Source organism: Eurytemora carolleeae, unplaced genomic scaffold (assembly GCF_000591075.1).
Source record: "Eurytemora carolleeae unplaced genomic scaffold, Eaff_2.0 scaffold597, whole genome shotgun sequence".
NCBI lineage: Eukaryota > Metazoa > Arthropoda > Copepoda > Calanoida > Temoridae > Eurytemora > Eurytemora carolleeae.
The window spans coordinates 20,111-43,073 of NW_019396500.1; the positions used below are offsets into that span (position 1 = coordinate 20,111).

General features: G+C 32.4%; 1 protein-coding gene across 1 annotated transcript in view; it reads right to left on the reverse strand.

Annotated features, from left to right (window-relative positions):
* The window catches only part of LOC111704452 (uncharacterized), a 32,630-nt gene that overhangs the window by 1,943 nt on the left and 7,724 nt on the right, over positions 1–22,963 (reverse strand). The window contains exons 6-16 of the mRNA XM_023476685.1: positions 21,614–21,718; positions 21,444–21,514; positions 18,154–18,245; positions 17,090–17,130; positions 9,900–9,941; positions 8,937–8,994; positions 7,241–7,340; positions 3,468–3,558; positions 2,166–2,302; positions 343–400; positions 59–159 (exon numbers count right to left, since the gene is read on the reverse strand). Coding sequence (XP_023332453.1) covers positions 59–159; positions 343–400; positions 2,166–2,302; positions 3,468–3,558; positions 7,241–7,340; positions 8,937–8,994; positions 9,900–9,941; positions 17,090–17,130; positions 18,154–18,245; positions 21,444–21,514; positions 21,614–21,718 — 896 coding nt within the window. The remainder of the gene's footprint in view (positions 1–58; positions 160–342; positions 401–2,165; positions 2,303–3,467; positions 3,559–7,240; positions 7,341–8,936; positions 8,995–9,899; positions 9,942–17,089; positions 17,131–18,153; positions 18,246–21,443; positions 21,515–21,613; positions 21,719–22,963) is intronic.

Here is a 22,963-nt window from a genome sequence, read left to right on the forward strand (position 1 = left end):
CAGTTTTTCTTTGAATTTCAAAAGATATCAAGGTGATAATGTCAAAAAATTATTTTACCTGTAGTGGTTCAATTGTCCAATTTCAAGACCAACTGAATACCGTTGACATTTAAAATGCTTCAGGCATTTTATAGAATAATGGTTAGCTGAAACAAGTGTCTAAAAATAATAATAAACACATAATATATCATTTGTCAGATATATCAAGAAATTTATAAAACCCCGTAAGTATTAACCCCTCTTGATATTGACTTGCTTTTAGTTTTCAAAGAACCCAAATATGAATGTAAATATTAGTTTTATGTAAAAAATCCATAAATTTTTTTTAACAAAATCACATACATGTAGGGAGTTCTGAAATGATTTAGGGTTCTGATTGGGTCCTAGATGATCTCGAGCTCTGGAAATAGCAATTGCAGGTTTTCATTTTATGCAGATATTTAATATCTATTATTTCAAAATTTCTTTCAAATTTTGAAATTTAAAGAAAATTCGAACAGCAAAAGTATTGAATACAGATAATTTTAACTGTTTTTATAAATGTTGTTTAACCCTATTCCTGCTGGGGGGGGGGGTAATTTGACCCCCCCTGTAGTCTTTTTACTTAACTCAAAAAGTATTGGTCTGAGGCTGTTGAAATTTTCTGACTTTTCATACATACCCAAAGCCCTCCCTTTAGGCCTAAAACAAGGCTTTAATACTAACTGCCTGAGTTCTCAGGCACACTGCCTGAATGACAGCTTTTTCCTGTAACAAACTAAATCTTTGTTTTGACCCACTTCCACTTGTCAGATTTGATAAAAAATAGTACGAGATTAAAAAAATTTTGCAAATTTTTTTGCAGATTCCAAAAGTAGAGCACAAGAGCTTTCCAATGATGTATTATTTGTCATATTTTGACATCAAACATGGGATTTAGAGAGGGGGGGGGGTCAAATTGACCACCCCCCAGCATATCCTGGTTTTCAAGTACCCCAGCAGAGATAGGGTTAAAACGTTGGTTCTTTAATCATTATGGGGGGAGAGGGTGCAGGGCTGGATTGTATATAACACCGTTTTCTTAAGCAGAAATTTTATTTTCAAATTTATTAAAAATGTTAATGAAGGCTTTGAGAGCTAGATTTTGAACCTTTTTTTGAGACCTTTCTAAATTTCAGTTCAAAAAATAAAATTTAAACCTTTCCTTTATTAAATGTGACAGTAGTGAGGTTTTTAATCCAAAATGAGAAAATATAATTTACACCTTGAACAAATTGTAATGGTTTGTGAACAAACAATACAGAACAAGTTTGTGAACAAATGGTGTAAAAATCTCTAAGAATACCTCAAAATGCCCTAAAACAGCTCATGATGGACAAGTAATGTCAAACAAGAATAACAGATCAAAGATTGCTCCATTACATCAATTAGCACAACATTACTAGCTGTTCTTAATTGACACTACATCTATTTTAAGGATACTTTAAGCATAATCAAAAGGGGGCAATCATCCTACATAGCAATACAATTTTATCATTTAAACAGCAGGGTATTTCATGACTTTACATTACAATATACAGTAAGTATACATGTAATAAAGTCTAGTCCTGAGATTACGCTACTCAGAGTCTTATTTATCCTCACTAACTCTATCTCTGGCCATTACTCAAGGCTCTCAACTCTAGCCAAAACTCAAGGCTCTATATTCGTCCGTATAATAGGAAAGTTCATGTAGTACTAAATTTATTTATATACAGGTGAATCAAACTGACCAGATCGGCCGGTTAGAGCAACATTGAAGTAGATAAGACATATAATGATAACATAGATAATAAAGATCATGATAAGCATTACAACAGAAAATGCTACAAATCCCCAGGGGGAAAATGTCGAGAGTTATCGTTCAATTTGATTTTAACAATACTCTGACATATTAGGCCTCCATGTAGCTGTAGATGTAGATGTAGTGATAGATATAGATGGAAAGATGGATTTGGCTCAGCCCCGGGTCTAACCTTGAACTACCCTGGGTCTAAAACAGCAACATTGGTGATATCAACGGGTCGATGAGCAACATCGTAATCTATAATCCCTAAACATGTGATTATAAGATGGAATGTCAGGAAAACAGACCTGTAAACATGTTGCAATATGTGATTATTAGATGGAATGTCAGGAAAACAGACCTGTAAACATGTTGCAACATGTGATTATAAGATGGAATGTCAGGATAAGGTCCTTCATTGTTGGCTTCTTTGTACTGTTGTAGAAAATAACCATTTTGGAATGAGAGGTTTTCTATATTTTCTATTGAAACATTTCTCTAAAATATTGTAAGTGCTTTATTTCTGTAAAAAGTTAATTTTCTCGAATCTAACATTTAAAAAAAAGAATTGTATATTTATCTTGCTGTGTATACACAGATGCATAAGAATAACTGTCTTTATACATTGATTCTTACAAACCCTTAAAATGAAATAAAATGTCATTCCACCATGTAAAGGTATGTAAGAATGTTTCAATTTGGGTTATTAAAAGGAAAATTGGCATATGTTAAACAAAAAAAAAGAAGTTGAGTAAACAATAAAAATGTTTAAAATACATTATTAAAGGGTAAGCATGCTTCCTCCTACACTTTTAAATGTTAAAATGTATCTATGTCAAATATGTCAAATAGCATACAAAAGGTGTTTATAAGAATAATTATAACGTAACTAGCATGATAATTTTAAATCTCTAATGCTCCTGCTTCACAGAATGAACAACAAAGAAAGATATCATTCCATAGTGTAAGAATATTTATTTCTATCTCTATTTCTACTAAGGGGAGGGGGGGGGGGTTGAGGTTGGTTTCCTGGGATCCACTCCAGTCTCCATATCGATATTGAACCAAAAGTATTGGTCTAAGGCTGTTTAAATAAAAGCCTCACACTTTAAGTGGAAACACAACAATATTTGATTTAAACTGTACCCCTTAAAGCTTTCTTTATTAAAGTATGAATAAGAGCTGCATGTTTTTATGTTTGAAAACTGTTTTTTTATGGTCACAATGAAAAAGTGACTTTTACATTTCTTGCTTTTGAGAAATATTAGAGACTTAACCACTTCATGAGTCAGAAACGACAATATCTTCCACATTTCTGATCAGATTTAGGTATCAAGGGTACCATGGTAAATCAGGCATTGTCATCTTTGCATCAAGACCCAAAAAGTATGTGTGATTTGGAAAGGTAAAATCAAAGCCAAAGGCATTTCAGAGTTCACATAATCTTAAAATCTTTTTCATAATTTTCAGAGTTGTCTTGGTATCTGTGTCTTGTATCACAATAGGAAAATAGAGGGCATTTTGGGCAGATGAGAAGACGTCTGTATGAATAGGGTTACATGCTAGGAAGCTAATAATTATGATTATTGTATTCCAGGAATTGTAACACCATTCAATTGTTACTATACAATACTGAATAGGCACAATTGATAATATATCTTACTTTTTGAAGCTCATCTAGAATATCCAACCAAGTTCTGTTTTGTGTTGGTACAACAACTTCATCAATATCCATAACAGCAAAATATTTATACCTTTCACCAAAATAAGGAAATTATTAAATTTTATTATTAATGTAACTAGGGTTGTTAATCGTTTTTGTAAACGATCGTTAAACAATCGTTAAACAATCATTTTTCGATTTGTTTTCAAAAATGATCATTTTTAAAAACAACACACTCCTTTCAAACTTTTATAGAAAACAAATAACGATCTTTTTGAAAACGATCGTTTTTATTGAGTTACGACCATTTTTTATACGATTGTTTTTTGAAAAACAATCGTTATCAACAATTCTTAACGAAAGGTCATCATTAACAATCGTTAATGAAGGGTTGTCGTTAACGATCATTGGCGAAATGACGAACTTTATAAAAACGGGCGTTTATGGAAAAAAATTACATGCAACCTTATTGAATGTGGGGGATTTAAAACTTCTTGATATTTTCTTAAAAATTACTCAATGATAAGTCTAGCCAAAGGAGGAATCTAGTCAAAGGAAATATCTGGCCAAATGAGGTAGCCAGCCAAAGGAGAAACACATCACTGAGAACACGAAAACAAACCTGTGACTCAGGATGAATTGTAGTAGCAGTATATTTACATTACTTTATTTATTTTATTTTTTTTTATTTTTTTGGTTTAACCTTTATACTAAAAGTTAATTCCCAACTGAATCTAGCTGCTAAAAAATATCCTAAAGAATTTATAACTTTTGTCGTAAATTGCTTTAGGGTTACAATTGGAACCAGGACAATGTCTCAGATCTCTACAGGAATAAAATGAAGAATTGTTCCAGCTAAGGATTAAAATTGTTAAAGATTGGATTCAATCTTTTACAGATTGCCCAATTAATTTATTTATAATTATAAAATACAATAAGCAGAGAGGAAAAATATATACAAAATTATATCAAGAAAATAAAATCTTCTTGAATAACTCGAAAAAATGTGATAAATTCTTGCATGGATAAATTCGACTTAAATCAATTAAAGAAAACAAGGAACCAAACTCAAATCATATATGAAAATAACGTAGTAATGTCTAATTAGTACCTTAATGTGTTGTATACAGATCACAACGAAAAATACTTCTGTCAATATATCAAGTTTAACTGAAGATAAATAGCGGATAAAGTATAAATGTAAGGTGAAGTTTACAAATCAAAACTAGTTTTATTGCTGCAGTACGGACTTGTTCCCCTCCTCAGAGGTTTCACATTGTTTGCATGAAGAACTCATGGGCAAGGGAGTTCAGAATGTGACAGTTCATTACATAACACTGCCCCAACCTGCTCAAGGGCATGGCGGAGATCAGCGTGATGAAGATTAGCTTCATCTCCTTGTAGAACTCCAAGATCAGATTGCATGAGCTAAAATTTCAAATTATAGCAGCTCAAAAGTTGCAGTCTCTTCAAATAAAAAAACCAGGGTTCAAGATCATGATAATCATTGTTCAGAGTTTAGCAGAGAAAATCACTTAACATCAGGAGACTCATCAAGAGTTCTCCTTAACCATTAACAGGTTTAAGATCACTATTAGAGCTGAACCCTTAACAGGCTTAACATTACCAGAAAAGCTAATCAACTTCTACCTCCAGAGGAATCCCGAACCTGAAATCCAGCTCCTCTGGGAAGGGAGCAGCCTTAGGACCCTCTATCATCTCATCATAGGTCAGAACACTTCCTACTTCAAGATCTCTGGTACTCCCTGCACACCACAGAACTAGTATACTAGAGAGAGGCTCATCAGGCTTCTCCTGGTTAAACATCTTGATCTTTTTTTTCTATTTTCCTCGTTAGGTAACTTTAAAACCATTGGGTTAAACAGACATCTTCTTAAGCACATGCTCATCCTTCTCACTCTTGACCCAGTCCTCAGTCTTCAGGAATACGATACTGTTGTAATTCTGTACAATAAAACTTGTGTCTGCTGGCTACATCAGAGATACCATTCAAACGTGTTTAAAATAGAACCAAAAAATTAGCTCAAATCAATCATTTTTAAAAAGACGAGTATGGAGACCTTTTCTACTTTCAAAAGCCTCCCCATCTCCATGTTATTGAATCTTTAGTTCCCATCATTAAAAACTAATCAGACATGAATGGTAATCTGCTAGATCTCAACCATTTATCTGGACACAAGTTTAGAAGGTGGTCATTGTTTATAAAAGTTTGATACCAGCAATGATGAGTGTTTCTGTCTTTCCAGATCGGGAAATATCCTCATACTAGGAAATTTCCTTAAACCAGGAAATCTGCTCTAAAAACTCTTCAGACCAGGAATTTCTTTAGACCAGAGAATCTCCTCACACTAGAAAACTTCCTCACACCAGGAAATCTGCTCAGACCAGGAAATCTCCCTAGACCAGGAAACTCCCACAAGCTAGGAAATCCACTCGGAAATCTCTTCAGATCAGGAAAAATGCTTGGAAATCTTTTCAAATCAGGACATCTCCTCAGACCAGAAAAGTTTCCTCAAAGCAGGAAACCTCCTCAAACCAGGAAATCTGCTCAGACCAGGACATTTCTTTAAACCAGGAAGTCTGCTCAAAAATCTCTTCAGATCAGGTAATCTCTTCAGACCAGGAAATTTTATCAAAACAAGAGACTCATCAGACCAATAGATCTATCAAACCAGGGAATCCCATCAAACCAGGAGATCTCATGAGACCAGAAGATCTCTTCAGACCAGGTGATCTCATGAAACCAGGAAATCTCATCAGACCAGGAGATCTCATGAAACCTGGAGATCTCATCAGACCAGGAGACCTCATCAAACCAGGATATCTTGTGAATCCAGGAGATTGCATCAGTCCACGATTTCTCGTGAACCCAGGAGATCTCATCAAACCAGGGTATTGAACCAGCCTTTATCTCAGCATGAGCCATTATCTTAGTATCAGTTATCAGCGCAGCGGCAGCTAGTGTCTTAGTATCAGCCACTATCTCGGCATCAGCCATCACCTTGGTATCAAACATTATCTCAGTATCAGTTATCATCTTAGCATCAGCCAGCTCCTGGGAACAGGACAATTTCTCGGAACAGTACACCTTCAGGGAACAGAATAACTCCTGGGAACTGGACAACTCCTTAAAATGAGGAAACTTGGAAGAAGGAGATTTATGAACATTTGAAAACTCCTGAGATACTAATACCATCCTTGTTAAGCACACTTGTCCACAGCCAGTAACTGAATTGGTGTCCAGACTGGTGTTCTTGGGCTTGATTTCCATACTCCACACATACCTGTGCTTTGAAAACATCTGAAGCTGACATCTGGTGAAGCAGTTATGACCACCTGACGGATGTAGGAGGACAGAGGGTCGGCTGTCAACAATTCTTGCAGCGAAAGGGTGCATGCTTTCTACTCAACGGGCAGAAGCTTTATGTGGAGTGATCTAAATGAATGATGATGAAGAGAGGAAAGATGGACGAGCAGGGAGAGTCTCTGGCCAGCTATAGGTACCAGAAGAATTCCTGCACTCCATTATTCTCAGGAAGCTGGAAGCTTGTCAACCCTCTTCTCAGATTGAATGACGGGTGGATGGATGAATGTGCTGCCAGATTACAACCCCTGGTAGGTCTATATAAACCCAAACAACACCAAACGTTGGCAATAAGACAATTCCGAGATTTGATCATATCAACCCGATCATGTCCTGGGGATAAAAACTATCTTTTTTATATTTAAATTAAAATTTCCAATAATTTTACCTGTACATATTAGTATATAAGCAGTCATTATGTGGCACCAGTTCACTATGTAGCACATTATCCTTTAAACCAAGATGATCAGTCTCATTAGGCATATACACTAGAAATTAAAATGAGTTAATTATTGGCATTCTAAAATAACTTAAATTTTAAACTGGCTTGGGAACATAATTCTTTTAATAAATGTCAACCTACTCAACTGAAATCAACCTCGAGAGTCCTAATCTGAAAAACATTTTGTAACATTTTGCGCATAGCATTTTCCAGTTAACAGTTAAAAAATAAGGAAAAATTTCCAATAAACTGTTTTTGACATATCTCGTTAAACCTAAGCATGTTGGGGGGAGGGGTAGGCGTTTGGCGCCCTCCCCCTGTAGTTTTTTTTGTCCTAGCACTCTCATTTTTGACACTATCACTGTGAAATTTTTTTACTTTTAATGAATATTACTATTCATTAAAAGTAAAAAAATGAGAAGGAGTTTTGTTAAGACATTTTTTTCTTAATTTATAGGGTAGGGTACAGGGCGGAAAAAAGTCTGGCCTGTGAAAAAAAAAATCTAAAATAGCCCATAACTTTTTTGTGACTAAAGCTACAGATCTAATAACTATATTTTTTAAAGGCCCTTGAAAAATGCATGTAGAAACATGTATCAAAATGATATTTGTTTTTAAAAAAAAATTTGTTCTCACTTTTTTGACCCTTTATAGGCATTTTTCCCTCCCTTGCACCCAAACTATTAAAGTTATCGGTCTAATTTTTTTTCTATGAGCAGGCCTTGAAAAATTGTGCAATGAAAATGCATTTCAACCCTATATCTATTCTCTAAGGTCTTTTCCAGGGGAGGGCGTCAGGCGCCCCCCCCCTGGATTCAGATTCAGATTCAGACCCCCCAGCCTGTATAAGGGTAATTCAAATAGACTTTCAGGTCTTAAGCTATACAAGCAAAATCAATGAGAATTTTGCAATTACTTCTTGAAAACCAAAGCCAACAACAAGTGCTATATAGTGATAAAATGTTCATGTAAAATGTACAGAAAAGCATAAGTGAGTTGGAGCGGTAAAATACAATCCCAAGGCCTTGTGACACTTCAAAGTCGACCCTGTCTTAATAATTGATGAGACTTTTTATAAGCATGCAGGCTGAATATATATGTTAATTTGAATTTAAAATTAAATTGTTGAGGTCTTCAAGATCCTCATATAAAAAAATCAACAAAAAAACACTTTTTTGGTCTTTTACTTATTTTTGATATAAGTCAAATTTTTGAAAAAATAAAACCAGCTTATAAAACAAGTTTTGGCGTTTGCAACACTTTGAGCCTGATCAAATTAATTTAAAAAATCAATTAAATTTATTTTCCAATACTTGCAAGCCCAACTAAAAAATATTCACCGTTTAGTGGGGTTTGGGAGGAAAATTAATTATTTTTAAAACTAAATTTTACTTTTAATAAAAACCAAATTTCAATCTCTTCCGGGAGCTAAGATTAGCATTTAGTTCATTCTTTTTATAAAAAAAAAAACAATATTTTACAGAAGCTAATGTTGTATTCTTTTCAGCCTTTATTGCGTGATTAAAGCATGTTTTAATAACTATTATTGTGCTTTCATATTGAATTAATTAATCTTTGAAGTATTTTATCTTACTTAGATCTATCTTACTTAGGACCTTAAATTATATTTATAATTATAGACCTGGTGGAGAAAAATGAGTAAGCTTCACAAATCCAGATTTTTCATAGAACTTCAAAGTCTAAAATATTTAAAAGAAATGAAATGTTTACAGGGTGTTGGAAAATAAGAAAATAAAATAAATAAATAATTCTAAATTGATAAAGAAAAGTCTGCTTTCAGGTTTAATCATTTTGAACTTAATGAGCCCCCAATTCTTTGATAAAGTTAAAATCTCTAAAAGCCTGAAGTAAATTATTTTCATTAAAAGTTAGTTAAATTATCTTTACTCCCAATCCTAAACAGTTGGTTGTAACTAGAGATGGGCATCCTATTTCTGAACAAACAAACATTTTGATAAGGGTCAAATTTTTTCATGAAAAATGGTGTCCATCAGAATAAAATGAATGATGGACAAACGACTTGGATTGTCCACAGAGATGAAAAAATCATAGTTTTTTAAACACAAACCAAAAAGACAAAAACAAAGTATTTTATTGATCGGACGATTTTTCTGAACAAGTGCTTTTACTGAACAAACGATTTTACCAAACAATTGGTCAGTGTGAAAACAAGCAAAATTAATAAAGAATGAAAGATAATTTATAGAACATATTTATCAATATTTTGAAAAAACAAACAAAATTGGTTGTTTATGAATGATGAACAAATAAAATAAATAGAGTCAAAATTATCTCTTGTTGTAACAAGCAACATTAGGTAATTTAGAAGCAGAAGAGAGAAACTATTATTGGCAATTTATTTTTTCATAAAAGATTAAAACGGTATTGTAATGCATGTTTTTACCAGAATTGTTAGATCTTTCACACTCGTGCTCGTGCCCCCCCCCCCCCCTCAAAAAGGCAAAGCATTACAAGTGGGAAACAGCATTACCAACATCTAACTTTTTAAATAATTAATTGAGCACTGTTTTCTAATTCCATCTGAAAATTTCAATTCTCACTGACAAATAATTTGTTCACTTACTTTGAAAGTGTTAGGATGCAACTCTGTTTCGTACATAAAAACCTAAATAAAAAAAATAATTAAAAAAAATAATTAAAAATAATTCCATGCGATCAATGTCTCCTATTTTGCTCGACATGTGATGATTTGACCATACTTTGTGCAGAATATATTGATGGGGAAAATGCAATATTTTTAATTTTTGACCACTTTATTGTCTTTATTGTCATGTTCGGAAATTCAAGAATTTTAACGTTTACAAAGAGACAGTTATTCTAGCAGGAAAATGATGTGATAATGTTCAAAACATGTAAATAGTTAAAAGGGGAGGGTTAAGGGTTAAGAAGGAAACATTTTTTATGGTGTATTCTAAATTTAAAATGAAGCCATGCCATGAAAACCTGTTATAGATACCGAGAGGCTGAGATAAGCAACCCTAAGCTAGGCTTGTAGCTTGGGTTGAATGGCCAAATAGGGTGGACAGGATTCGCCATGTTTGCAGAGTTCCCCAGGCTGGCTAGTTCTGCATTGTTTTTGTAATAAATGTTATGTAGAAAATTTGGAATTGAAGGTAATGACCTTCATTTTGACCTCCAAAAACGCAAATCATTGTTTTTTGGTTTTCTGAATCTAGTAATGGGTCTATTTTTTATCTGGGTGATACAAATGCTTTTGATCTCCAAATATTTTTTACCTCTGGAGGTTAAAAATTATTATTTCTGAAAATGGGTCATGTTGGGTATCAAATTATTGATTATTTACTCATTTAACTCTTAACAGTTGATCAATCATGTGAGGGAGGGATGGGGACCAATTTGAAATCCTCAAATCTGCTAAATAGAAAGTGCTTGTAAAAGGTTACAGGGTCTCAGATTGAAATCTATGATTTAGTACCTCTCATGACTTAATTTTATTGATTTTATATTTTTGACCTCTGGACTTAATTGATATTTAGGTCAGCACCCTTTAGAATCCTCTGTGGTGAAAAAGCGACCTATTATTTAAAATTCGGTGATGGTGATGGACCAAACCTCTGTAGAGTAACAAAGTAGATGTTACATCCACATTTCTTGAAAATATATTTCAATCTGGGTTGACCCTTGTCAGTTCTAATGATATAATAACCATCAAAATCAATAAAAAAATAAAAAATGTAACAAATCACAGAAGATAAACAAACAAAAAAGATTATACAAAACAAAAATGTGGGCTGTCAAGTGGACATAAGGAAAACGAACTCAGATTATGAGATGGAAAAGAGATAATTTGCAAATATTCACTTTAAAAAAAAAAATTTTTAAGACAATTATTATTCCTTGAGATTGTTTCTTCACTAAAATTAAAAACAAACTGTGTAGATGTGGGCGTATAGAGTGGGGGTGGGGGTCGATCTAATTAACAAACTTTTGCAGAAGTCGGGGGGAAGGAGAGGGGAGGGAACGGCTTGTTTAAGGAGGGGTATTTAAACCTTTTAAAGAATTGGACATAAAAAACTCTTTTTTTTAAAAGAACATACTGAATTACAGTTAACAATTAAATAAAAACTATTTTTTCTGTTCATTCCTCTGAGTTCAGTCATAAAATCTCTGATGTATTTAGATTCTCGTACTTCAAGTAAACTTCTTCCATGGTCCCAAACCTTCTCTAGAACGCTAACTTTTAGATGGTAGAGTTCATGTCCAGGAAGGTTAAAATGTTCTCCTGTAGGCTGGTTTGTATGGAGATTTCTAATGTAACCAATACACACTGTCTATATTAGTTGAAATTCGGAATGACTACCCAAATGATCTGGAACTCTACTAAGTGGGCCCTGGAATATCTTTTATCAAAAAAAAATTTTAAAAATAAAAAATTACCAAAAAAAATAAATATTTTCGATTCAATATTTTTTAACATTAAGAAAAAAAAACGAAAACAAAATTTAAATGCTAATTCTATGAATTTATCCTACCCTTACTTTATCCTACATAAACCCTTAGTTCATCCTACACAAACCCTTAGTTCATCCTACACAAACCCTTAGTTTATCCTATACACACCCTTAATTTATCCTATACACACCCTTAATTCATCCTACACAAACCCTTAGTTTATCCTACACAAACCCTTAGTTTATCCTACACAGCCCCTTAGTTTATACTACACACACCCTTAGTTTATCCTATACACACCCTTAGTTTATCCTACATAAACCCCTAGTTTATCCTACACAAACCCCTAGTTTCTCCTACACAAACCCTTAGTTTATCCTACACAAACACTTAGTTTATCCTACACAAACCCTTAGTTTATCCTACACAAACCCTTAGTTTATCCTACACAGTTCCTTAGTTTATTCTACACACACCCTTAGTTTATCCTACGCAAACACTTAGTTTATCCTACACAGCCCCTTAGTTTTGTCCTACACAAACCCTTAGTTTATCCTACACAAACCCTTAGTTTAACCTACACAAACCCTTAGTTTATCCTACACAAACCCTTAGTTTATCCTACACAAACCCTTAGTTTATCCTACACAAACCCTTAGTTTATCCTACACAAACCCTTAGTTTATTCTACACACCCTAAGTTTATCCTACACAAACACTTAGTTTATCCTACACAGTCCCTTAGTTTATCTTACACAGCCCCTTAGTTTATCCTACACAAACACTTAGTTTATCCTACACAAACCCTAAGTTTATCCTACACAAACCCTTAGTTTATCCTACACAAACCCTTAGTTTATCCTACACAAACCCTGAGTTTATCCTACACAAACCCTTTGTCAAAGATTTACACGATCAGAATGCAAAGATATACCGTGTATCTCTGAAAAAAAGTGTATTTAAGCTTGTTTGCCCACTAAATTTTGTTTTATGGGGGGGGGGAACAAATAAATACAATTTTAAGCACAATAGAACAGCATTTTGTGGGCGAAAACTCAAATAGGAATACTTTTGAAGGTAAAACGGCATTATAGAGAAAAAAGTTTTATCGATTTATGGGCTTAAGACCAATTTGAATCACTATTAGTACAATAAAATGATGTTTAGTAGGCATAAAAGCTAAAATACATTCTTTCATAGAGACCCTGTAAGTAAACAGTTGCTTTATACTCGTTCAAATGTGAGAGAAAAACAAACATGCAATTCTTTCCATAAACTGAGAAGAAAGACTAAAATATTTTCACTTCACCAACTAAATGGTCTATACATGTCACTGAGCAGTATATAGACTAATGTTTTAGATATAAATAGAGAAAATTATAAATAAATAATCCTATACCCTGTGACCAGTGTGTCGGTATTTAAGAAGCCCGATGGGGGCGTGGGGGAACGTTGAGGGAGGAGGGTCTCAAAGAAGGGGAGGGTTGAAATTCCAGGGTCCTTGTATCAAATTTCCCATATGTTCACACCCAATGCTAATTATCTTTCCCATGAGTATCTATCTATCATAGAGAACAAATAGATCAATATTCTATTTTATCATTCTTTATGAAACCCTGTTTTCCAGATAAAAAGATGTATTAATCAAAAGACTAAGGGGGGGAAAATCTAACTTTTTTGCTTCACAAAGATTGCTTAGTTTTCCCGGGAACTAAAAGAAATGGGGATTTTTGCAATAAATTTACATAAAAATATACAAATGTACATATTTTTTTGTTAATTTGCATCTTTTTAAAAAAACTTTTAAGTTTGTAGGTGTTCATTTAGACGAAAATCTTAACTGGAACCATCATCTTAAGGCGGTTAAAAACAAAGCATCCAGTGCAGTTTTTGCTTTGTCAAGTGTAAAAAATATTCTTCCTAGTAATATTAAACTAACCATTTACAACTCATTATTTCGATCATTTATAGAATATGCAATTTCAGCCTGGGGATGTAACAAATGTTCAGAAATGAAACAAATTCACATTTTACAGAAACGAGCAATACGATTAATTGATAACTCAAAAGCCACGTCTCATAGTGATCCTCTTTTCCTTAAGTATAAGATTCTAAAGATTAATGATCTGGTAGACTTTAACCAAGCTATATTTATGTATAAATATACACATAAACTTCTTCCTGCATCTTTTGAAAATATTTTTAAAAAGCTTGGAAACTTTGAAAGATCTCTTAACTATCAACTTGACATTCTCAAAATGTGCTCATTACAGTATTTACCATCAAGCTCTCTTCTTAAGATGTGGAATAACCTGCCTCTTGACTTAAAAAGAAGCAACTCTCTAAGTATATTTAAAAATAGACTACTAAATTCTCTTTTTGAAAATTATAGGACAATGTGTTATAAACCGAATTGCTATTCATGTAAAACTAATTAGATATGTTTTAATATGCTTTGATATTTGTTGTGTACATGTCTGAAAATTACTTTAAACTCTAGTTATTCGAATTTATGTATAAACTATTTTGCATATGATAAATTCGCACCCTGATCTCTAATCGTTCTCCTTAAATCTATTTAATTGAAATATTTTGTTATTATTACTAACATTAGGTGGAAAAAATAATCAAAACAGCCAAGAGCTATTTTCCACCTAATTGCTTTATACTTGTACTGTTAATATAATCATCAATTTTGTGATTGTAAACTCTATCTGTATACAGATACATTTATTTTAGCAATAAACGTTATCTTATCTTATCTTATCTTATCTTTAACGTTATTTAGTTGTCAAGCTTTAAACATTCCATGTTTTTATAAATTGCACTGAAATATTTCATATTTATTTGATCCTCATATATCAAATTCTGTTTGTTCGTCCAAATTTCACCCGTAAATGGCAGTGTGAATATGTTCTCTCACTCTTTCATCTAAAGATCTTGTTGTCTGTCCTATACATCGTAGTTTACACTGATCACATGTAATACAGCAAACTACATTTCTGGTCTTACAGTTGAAAGTTCCTTTAATCTCAATCTTCTTGCTAGTATTAGAGGATTGTATAACTGTTCCAGGCTCTACCTAGGGACAAGTTGGGCAATTTAACCCCACAAGGTTTCATACCTCATTCTAGGAGTATCTGGAATTCTGCCTCGGATGAGTTTATCCCTGAGATTAGGAGGTCTCATATAGGTAACCATAGGTGGATTTTGAAAAACCTCCTTCATCCAAGGACCTGGACCATGGTTCTTCAATGTTTCTGTATGATGGAGGAGATACAAGGCAGCTGGGGATTAAATGAGACAGAGAATATAACTCAATCTGGTTTCTCCTTTTTTTTCACTTTTCTCTAGGTATAGCTTTAGCTCGGACTATAGCAGAGTCAACAATTGAAGAATTGTAATCCCTGTTGAGAAGAAAATCCCTTAGTTTTAAGAATTGTGCATCCCTAAGTTCTGGTTAGCTGCAAATTTGTACAATTCTGTATGCAAGTGAATAAGGTATGTTGTTAGAAATATGTGCTGGGTGGCAAGATTATGGAAGTAGGTACATACATCTATCTGTGGGTTTTCTGCTGAGATCTGATTTTTCCATCTTCAATGTTCAGTTTTGTGTCAAGGAATGGAATACTTTTTGTTCTGTGGCACCAACAGTCATGTTCATCCTTTAAACCACAACAAAATGGAGAACTATGTTCTAGAGTAAACTTGATTGTAGGATGAATTTTATTGATTTCAGCCAGGAATTGATATAATTTCTCAATAGAATTTGTCCAGATTCCAAAACAATCATCCAGAAATCTTTTCCAGGTTTTCAGGGAGCACTCATCAGTTATTTTGTATGTATTTGCAAGTTTCACAATTTGATCATCAAGCTTAGCCATAAAAATGTTTGCATTGGAAGGGGCTGGATGTATTCCCATTGCTGTTCCTATCAATTGATTGTACAGTTTACCACCAAATTCAAATATGTTATTTTTAAAACAAATGTTTAGCAGCTCATTCAAAAATGACGTCGGTACAGAATTATCAGTTCTGCTTTCAAGATCTTCTCTACAGAATTCTAGACCATCATCCTGAGGTATATTTGTAAGAATGAATGTTAACCTCAAGAGGTTAAAATATTTGGAGGTCAAAAACAATTTTAACTATCAGATAATAATGGACCGATTTTTGGATTCAGAAAACCAAAAAAAAGTATTTAATATATGATAAGGTCTCCTCTTCATCAATTTCTTATTTTTACCTTTGAAGTTCATATTAATCTTGAGGTCAAAGACTTTCAGAATTTCATTTGAGGCCAAAAAGGGGCGTCAGATTGGAAACAGAACAACATAAAAACTCCCGAGTTCATTAATATGTTGAGGTAACCAACCTTTAGAATCATCTGAGGTAAAAAAGGGGACTGAGGATTGAATCAGAACATGAAAACCTGCAATTTGATACCAAACATGAACCATTTTCATTGGTTTTATAGTTTGATCTCTTTAGAGGCCATCATTGAAAGGGGGTTAAAATGGAGGTCAGACTCAAACATATGTGTTTCTGTTAGCACATGACTTATGTGGTTGCTAAAAATATGAAAACATGTCTGATTACACTAAAATAATAGGGCAAGAATGAAACATTTGCTATTTTCCCTTATTTTTTTTGCGTTTTTTGAGGTCAAAATGGAGGTTAATAACCTTCGATTCCAAATTGTCTTTATAATATTTTTAGATTACAACAATTGGAGGCTGCATGCAAAATTTCAGTCTTCTACCATAATTTTTAAGACAAAGTACTCTGAAAAAGTTGCGAAAAAAAGAGAAAAATAACAAAAATACAGGGCGTTCCTGGAAAATCAGGCTTTTAATTAACTTATTGTTGGAATTTCAATGAGATTTTTTAATATGTTTTTCATATCAATACAATGAAGATATTTTGAGATTTATTCAAAAATCAAGAGCGTAATGTAAAATTTTTTTGACTGTTTTTCAAAAAATGACACCGTATATATCATATTTTAAAAAAAACCGAATTACAATAGTTGCCAAAATATAAAAAGACAATTGTCATATATTTCTAAATTAATAACAAGGATTGCTATAGTTCCAAAACTTACCATGATATAACTGTCTCTTTGTACAGGTTAAAATTCATGAATTTTACAAATTTCAAAACATGAAATAAAGATTTTTTCAAATGGGCAAAAAAACCTATAAAGTGGTCAAAAATGGAAAATATTGCAATTCTTTAATTACTATACCCTCAGAAAGGTATCCTTAAATTATGAGCAAAATAAGAGACACAAAGTGCGGTAATTAGGCATGGAATGATCTAAAAGTAAAAAGTTAAAACCTTAGATGCTCCTAGAATCTGCAGCAGTTCAAGCCATTCAACTAGAAAATATTAAGAACAGTTAAAAAAACAAATACATGCCAAATTTTTATTTTTAATCAAAAATTCTTGTATTCAAATACATTTTACTTTGCAATTAATTTTAATACAATATCATTATTCATCAACTGGCTGTTTTACGGGATACCCTGTAAATAAATTTAAAAAGCCCGAGAAGAGGAGGGGTTGTAAAAATGTAAAAATTGTTTAAATGTTATAATATATCCTGGGGACCCCCCCCCCAAAAAAAAAAAAAAAACCATCCTAACATCCTGAGAGGGGCAGTACATACTTATTATTCTTCACAATTCTTGAATATTCCCCTTTTCTAAATTTTTAAACAGAATTCCGTTTCACTGAATTACCCTATAATTGCGAACAAGGAAGCAATTAAATATACACAGAATTGCACTGAATTGCGTGCAATGAAATTGCTTTTCAAATATCAATAATTGTTAATTCGACTTACATAATTTTTATGCAGCAGATACAAGAATGAAAATAAATATCTTTGTAGATGTTAAAATAATCAATTCCAAGGGTCACAATTGTTTCAAAAGTTCGCAAAGTAAAGTTTCTTGTGATTAAACAACTAATTAACAATTTAATATCTGTTATTATGAAATAAAATATAAAGTTTAAATTCAGTTTTTCTAGCATTTGAGACTGAAATATTTGTGAAGTTCCATTAATTGTATGCCACTACCAATGTTAATAGAATTGTTTTGTTGTTGAACTGAACTGCACAATTAATCATTTGCATTTATTGAATATTATTAAACGTAAAAAAGTTAGACAAAATTGCTAACTTTAGCGCGCAATTGCACGCAATTCCATTGCATTTGATGTCCACAATTAAATTGACTTGCGCAAAAAGGTTTGCAGTTATGCCCATGTAAAATCCACTTGTATTGGCAAGTCTATATTTAACCCTTTAGAAAAGAGGGAAAAACCATGGTAGGGCCTAATATATTGGAAAATTAGGAAGGATTTTTATACTTAGATTCTAATTAATTTGAATTCACCTAATCTAAAAGATATGTCATCCTTCAATGTCATTGCTTTAAAGCAAACACCAAATGTATCTTTTGATCCATCAGGCTTGTTGTAAATTATCCTGAAATATAATATGTTCATTTCATATCAGTAGAGCTGTTTTATAACCCTTCAGTAATGAAAATATAAAACTGTTCCATAGTTTTAGGTAGCCATTCGTTTTAAGCTAGAAATGGGACATTCATTTTATTAGCGGAATTTTCCGATTTTTTTAAAGCTACTGTTAGTTAACAATCTCCATATTAACTTAATAACTTAACAGGAGTGACAGGCAATGTATGGTAGTTGAGCTGAGAATGTAGTATTATTGTGGAGACATTTTGAGTGCAAAGTGGATGTTCAAAATCATCAATTTGGGTGGTTACTTTTTGAAAATTAATTTTTAAAATTTTTTTTTAATAAATAACAACTACAATAAATGTTGTAAAATTCTACTTTAAACTAATTAGTTGTTTAGAAACAGGTTGAGAAAATAAAAATTAGCTTTTATCATCGTAAATAAGTATTTGTGTTCAGTTATGTGTTTCTGTAATGTCTCATCGTTCACAAACATTTTCTGTAGATGAAATTTTTATTCAAAAGATGACATTAGAAGAATGCGAAGAAATCTGCAGACAAATTCGTGAAGAATAAGAAATTCAATATAATGATGGAAAGAAATATTTAATTCTAACATTGATTTATTGAGAAAATTTCAATTTTAAATGTTCCTAAACATCTCGTTAGGTTACAAATACATTAGAACTTGTTTTACTTTTTATGTCGTCGTAATTAAAAAAAAAAAAAATGATTCTTAAAATATTACTACCCAAATGGATGATATTAAACATCAACTTTGCGCTTCAGCTCAGTTATTATACATCATTTAAACATTTCAAATGAATTCTAAAATAACTCTACAATAATACATTCTCAGTTCAACTACCAAACATTGCCGATCACTCACTTTAATAGTGGCAGCCATAAACAAGCCTTTAAAGATTATTTTATGTAAATAGCTGTAAAACAATTGAAGAAAACATTAAAAACACCAAAATATGTAAAGTAAATCTAACATTCTATAATTCGACAAATAAGCGAGAAGACAGCATCCCCCTAGAAAAAGACCTTAGAGAATAGGTATAGGGTTGAAAATTGAAATGCATGTTCATAGCACCATGTTTAAGGCCACCTCATGGAATAAAAAATTAGATCGATAACTGTGATTGTTTGGGTACTAGGAAGGGTTAAAAAAATGCCAAAAGATGGTCAAAAAAGTTTTAACAAATTTTTTATAAAACAAATATCAAAGTGTGACACATGTTTCTGCATCAATTTTTCAAGGGCTTTCCAAAATATAATTTTTAGATCTGTAGCTCTATTTATAAAAAAGTTTTTTTACACAAAGTGGAGTTTTACTGCCATGTAGTATGTACCCCACCCTATGAATCAAAAAAAATTTAACAAAAAATCCTTTAAATTTCTTTTTATTCAAAGTCAGAAAACTTCACTGACTGTCTTGGGTTAAAAAAATCAAAATACTCAAAACAATTTTTATTTTTCTGTAAGTTTTATGCAATTTTAAACAGAAATTCACTATTTTAAAAAAAAACATGTTTTTTGTTTACGTTTTCGAAAACGGTTATTTCTTTTTGTTAACAATTTAAAAGCTAATTGTTTTAGCTGTTCATTAAAGTGATCAATTACTGCCTTAGTATAAACTCCATGTTTTTACTGTTGTATATACGAAAGAGGAGATCAAACTAACTAAGTCAAATATTTGAACCAGTAATTAGCCTTTATTAATTAGCCATAATTATTGCAAAATTATGCGAAATTACTTTGTAGAAATTATGGCATAATAATGCGAAATTGAAGTTTTGCTAATTAAGCATGGTTATTACAAAATTTCGCGAAGTTAACTTGCAGACATTAGGCAGAATTACAGCGTAATTTTGCGAAATTGAAGCTAATAATGCAAACTGTAGAAATTATGCAAAATTACGCCATATTTTAGCGAAATTGAAGTTTCGCTATTTCCACGTAATCATTAAAAATTTTTGCAAAATTAATTCTTTAGAAATAACGCCATAATTTTATGAAATTGAAGTTTCATTGTATACTGATAAAAACTGCACACAATTTTGCGTAAGTGAATTATCTGTTACATTGGAAACAATACTTTTGAATAAGATTTTAAACACCTTTATGGTTGGTTTATTCATTACTATTTTAGAAAATGTTATGAATTTTTTGTAATATGTTTAAATCATACAACTTTTTTACCAACCATATTTTCTTTCCTGTTTAAAATAGTTTTTTACTACTTTTTGTGTGATTAAAATGCATGAACGAATGTGTTTCAAATGAACAGTGGCTTTCTTTAATTCTTAAATGTTGACTTATTTCCAACATTTAGTTGACTTTACATGGCCTTAGGGCTGGGCACGTTCCGACTTTTTTGAAATTGTTCCGTTCCGTTCTAGAACGAGGGCCTTCAGCTAAATCGTTCCGTTCTCGTTCCTCTTTTTTTTATCGTTCCGTTCTCGTTCCGTTCCGTTCTGAGTAGAAGAACGGTCTCCCGTTCCGTTCCGTTCTTGGCGTTCTTAGTTGAAGAACGGTTGCATCATCTTTAACTATTTCTAGATGATTTAGAACACATGTTCCTGATTTAAAATGCGTTCCCAACTTAGAACAAGTTCTTGATAATAAGAACGCGTTAACGATTTTAACCGTTCTTTTCAAGCAAAAGTCAGAATTATTGAAGAATTCAATTTTTTATAATTTTGTATTAAGATAAGCTGAACTGCCTTAAATCTTTTCTGATAATGGTGCTAGAAAAGACAGGAAAACCAATTTTTGATTTATTTATTAACTATGGAAACTCCAACATTGGATTTTTACAGATTTAAGCCCTTTAAGGCTGCACAATCATGATTTATTTGCAAATTTGATTAATCCAAAAAATTGTGTAATAATTGGATTGTGTCAAATTTCTGTAAATATATTAAAAGATTCATCCTAGTTCAACACATTTTATTTGAAATTATCTACAATTTGTGCGTATTTGTTTGAATTGTTTACAAGAAAAAAGGTTTCAAAGCTTTTTGACAAATGACGTTTATGACAATGTAAGTTAAGAATGTCGATTGTAAATTTTATTTCAGCTGTGCAAGAGTTTTTGGGTTGTCTTCAATTTTACAGTGGAATTAGGTCTAACTTACTCCCTGTGAGTGTACACACATCATTAAAAATGTTACTTTTAACTAAGACTTATTACTTGAGTTTATTGGATGGTTCATCTGTTTTTTCCTCGACCAGTGAAACTGAAATTGGCTGCCTTGTCTCGTTCTAAATATGGTAAACAGTGAACAATGTGCATACATCTAAAATTATGTGAAAAAAAGAATAAGTTAAAACTTGTTCAATTTGTCCTGAATATGGTCTCACCTTAAGTAGAGTACATGAAATTAGATAGGGTTGGTAAATAGTTCTTGCTTTAGGAGTGTTATATAGTCTTCCAAAGAAATACTCATCAATCCGTAAGTAGCGAGCCTAAAAATATTCAAATTCTTTAGCAAGAATAATGGTCATTTAAATAGCAGAGCACTTTCAAAATGTTTCCCCACTAAAGGTTTCCTTGACAAAATGTCAGAATGTTTCCTAACAACACATTTCAACCACAAAATGTTTCCTGTTTACTCAACAAAATGTTTTCCTTACAAAACGTTCCCTCTATCATTTTTATCCTGTTTCAAAACATTTCCACACATATAACATTTCTACCATAAAACATTTCATGCTACTAAACTGGTAATGTAATTTTTCAAACATTTCCATTAAAAACTGTCAAATTGATTGTGAAGAAATTTGTGTGTACACTTAACAGCTAGAACCGGTTTTGGTATTTAACTCCCTAAAATTAGTACACATGTTACATATAATTAAGTAAGAATAACTTTACAATGATAAAAGTAAACGAAAAGGTGCACAATGCCACAAACTTAATAAATGCAAAATATCATTCTATTTTGATATTTATATTTCTTACGTGTGTAGGTATAATACTTACAGTGTAGGTCACTTTTAAAGGGGACACAGTTAAAAATCGTATTTTGGAGTAAAACTGCTTATTAAAAAAGAGAATTAAGAAATTGGTGGACTTCATTTTCTTGACAAAAATATCATTGAAATAATAAAAACATTGTGTGTTCAGTTATCCTTCTTAGGAGTTTAAAATTCCACTGGAGGGATTCAAATATCCTTCCTAGGGGTTAATAATTCCACTGGAGGGATACAGTTATCCTTCCAAGGGGGTTTATAATTCCACTGGAGGAATTCAGATATTCTTCCTAGGGGTTTATAACTCCACTGGAGGGATTCAGATATCCTTACAAGGAGTTTTTAAATCCACTGGAGGGATTCATATATCCTTCCTGGGGGATTATAATTCTACTGGAGGGATTCAGATATCCTTCCTGGGGGGCTATAATTCCACTGGAGGGATTCAGTTATCCTTCCAAGGGGTTTATAACTCCACTGGAGGGATTCAGATATCCTTACAAGGAGTTTTAAAATCCACTGGAGGGATTCAGATATCCTTCCTGGGGGTTTATAATTCCACTGGAGGGATTCAGATGTCCTTCCTGGGGGGTTATGATTCCACTGGAGGGATTCATTTATCCTTCCTAGGGGTTTATAATTCCACTGGAGGGATTCAGATATCCTTCCTGGGGGTTTATAATTCCACCGGAGGGATTCAGTTATCCTTCCAAGGGGTTTATAATTCCACTGGAGGGA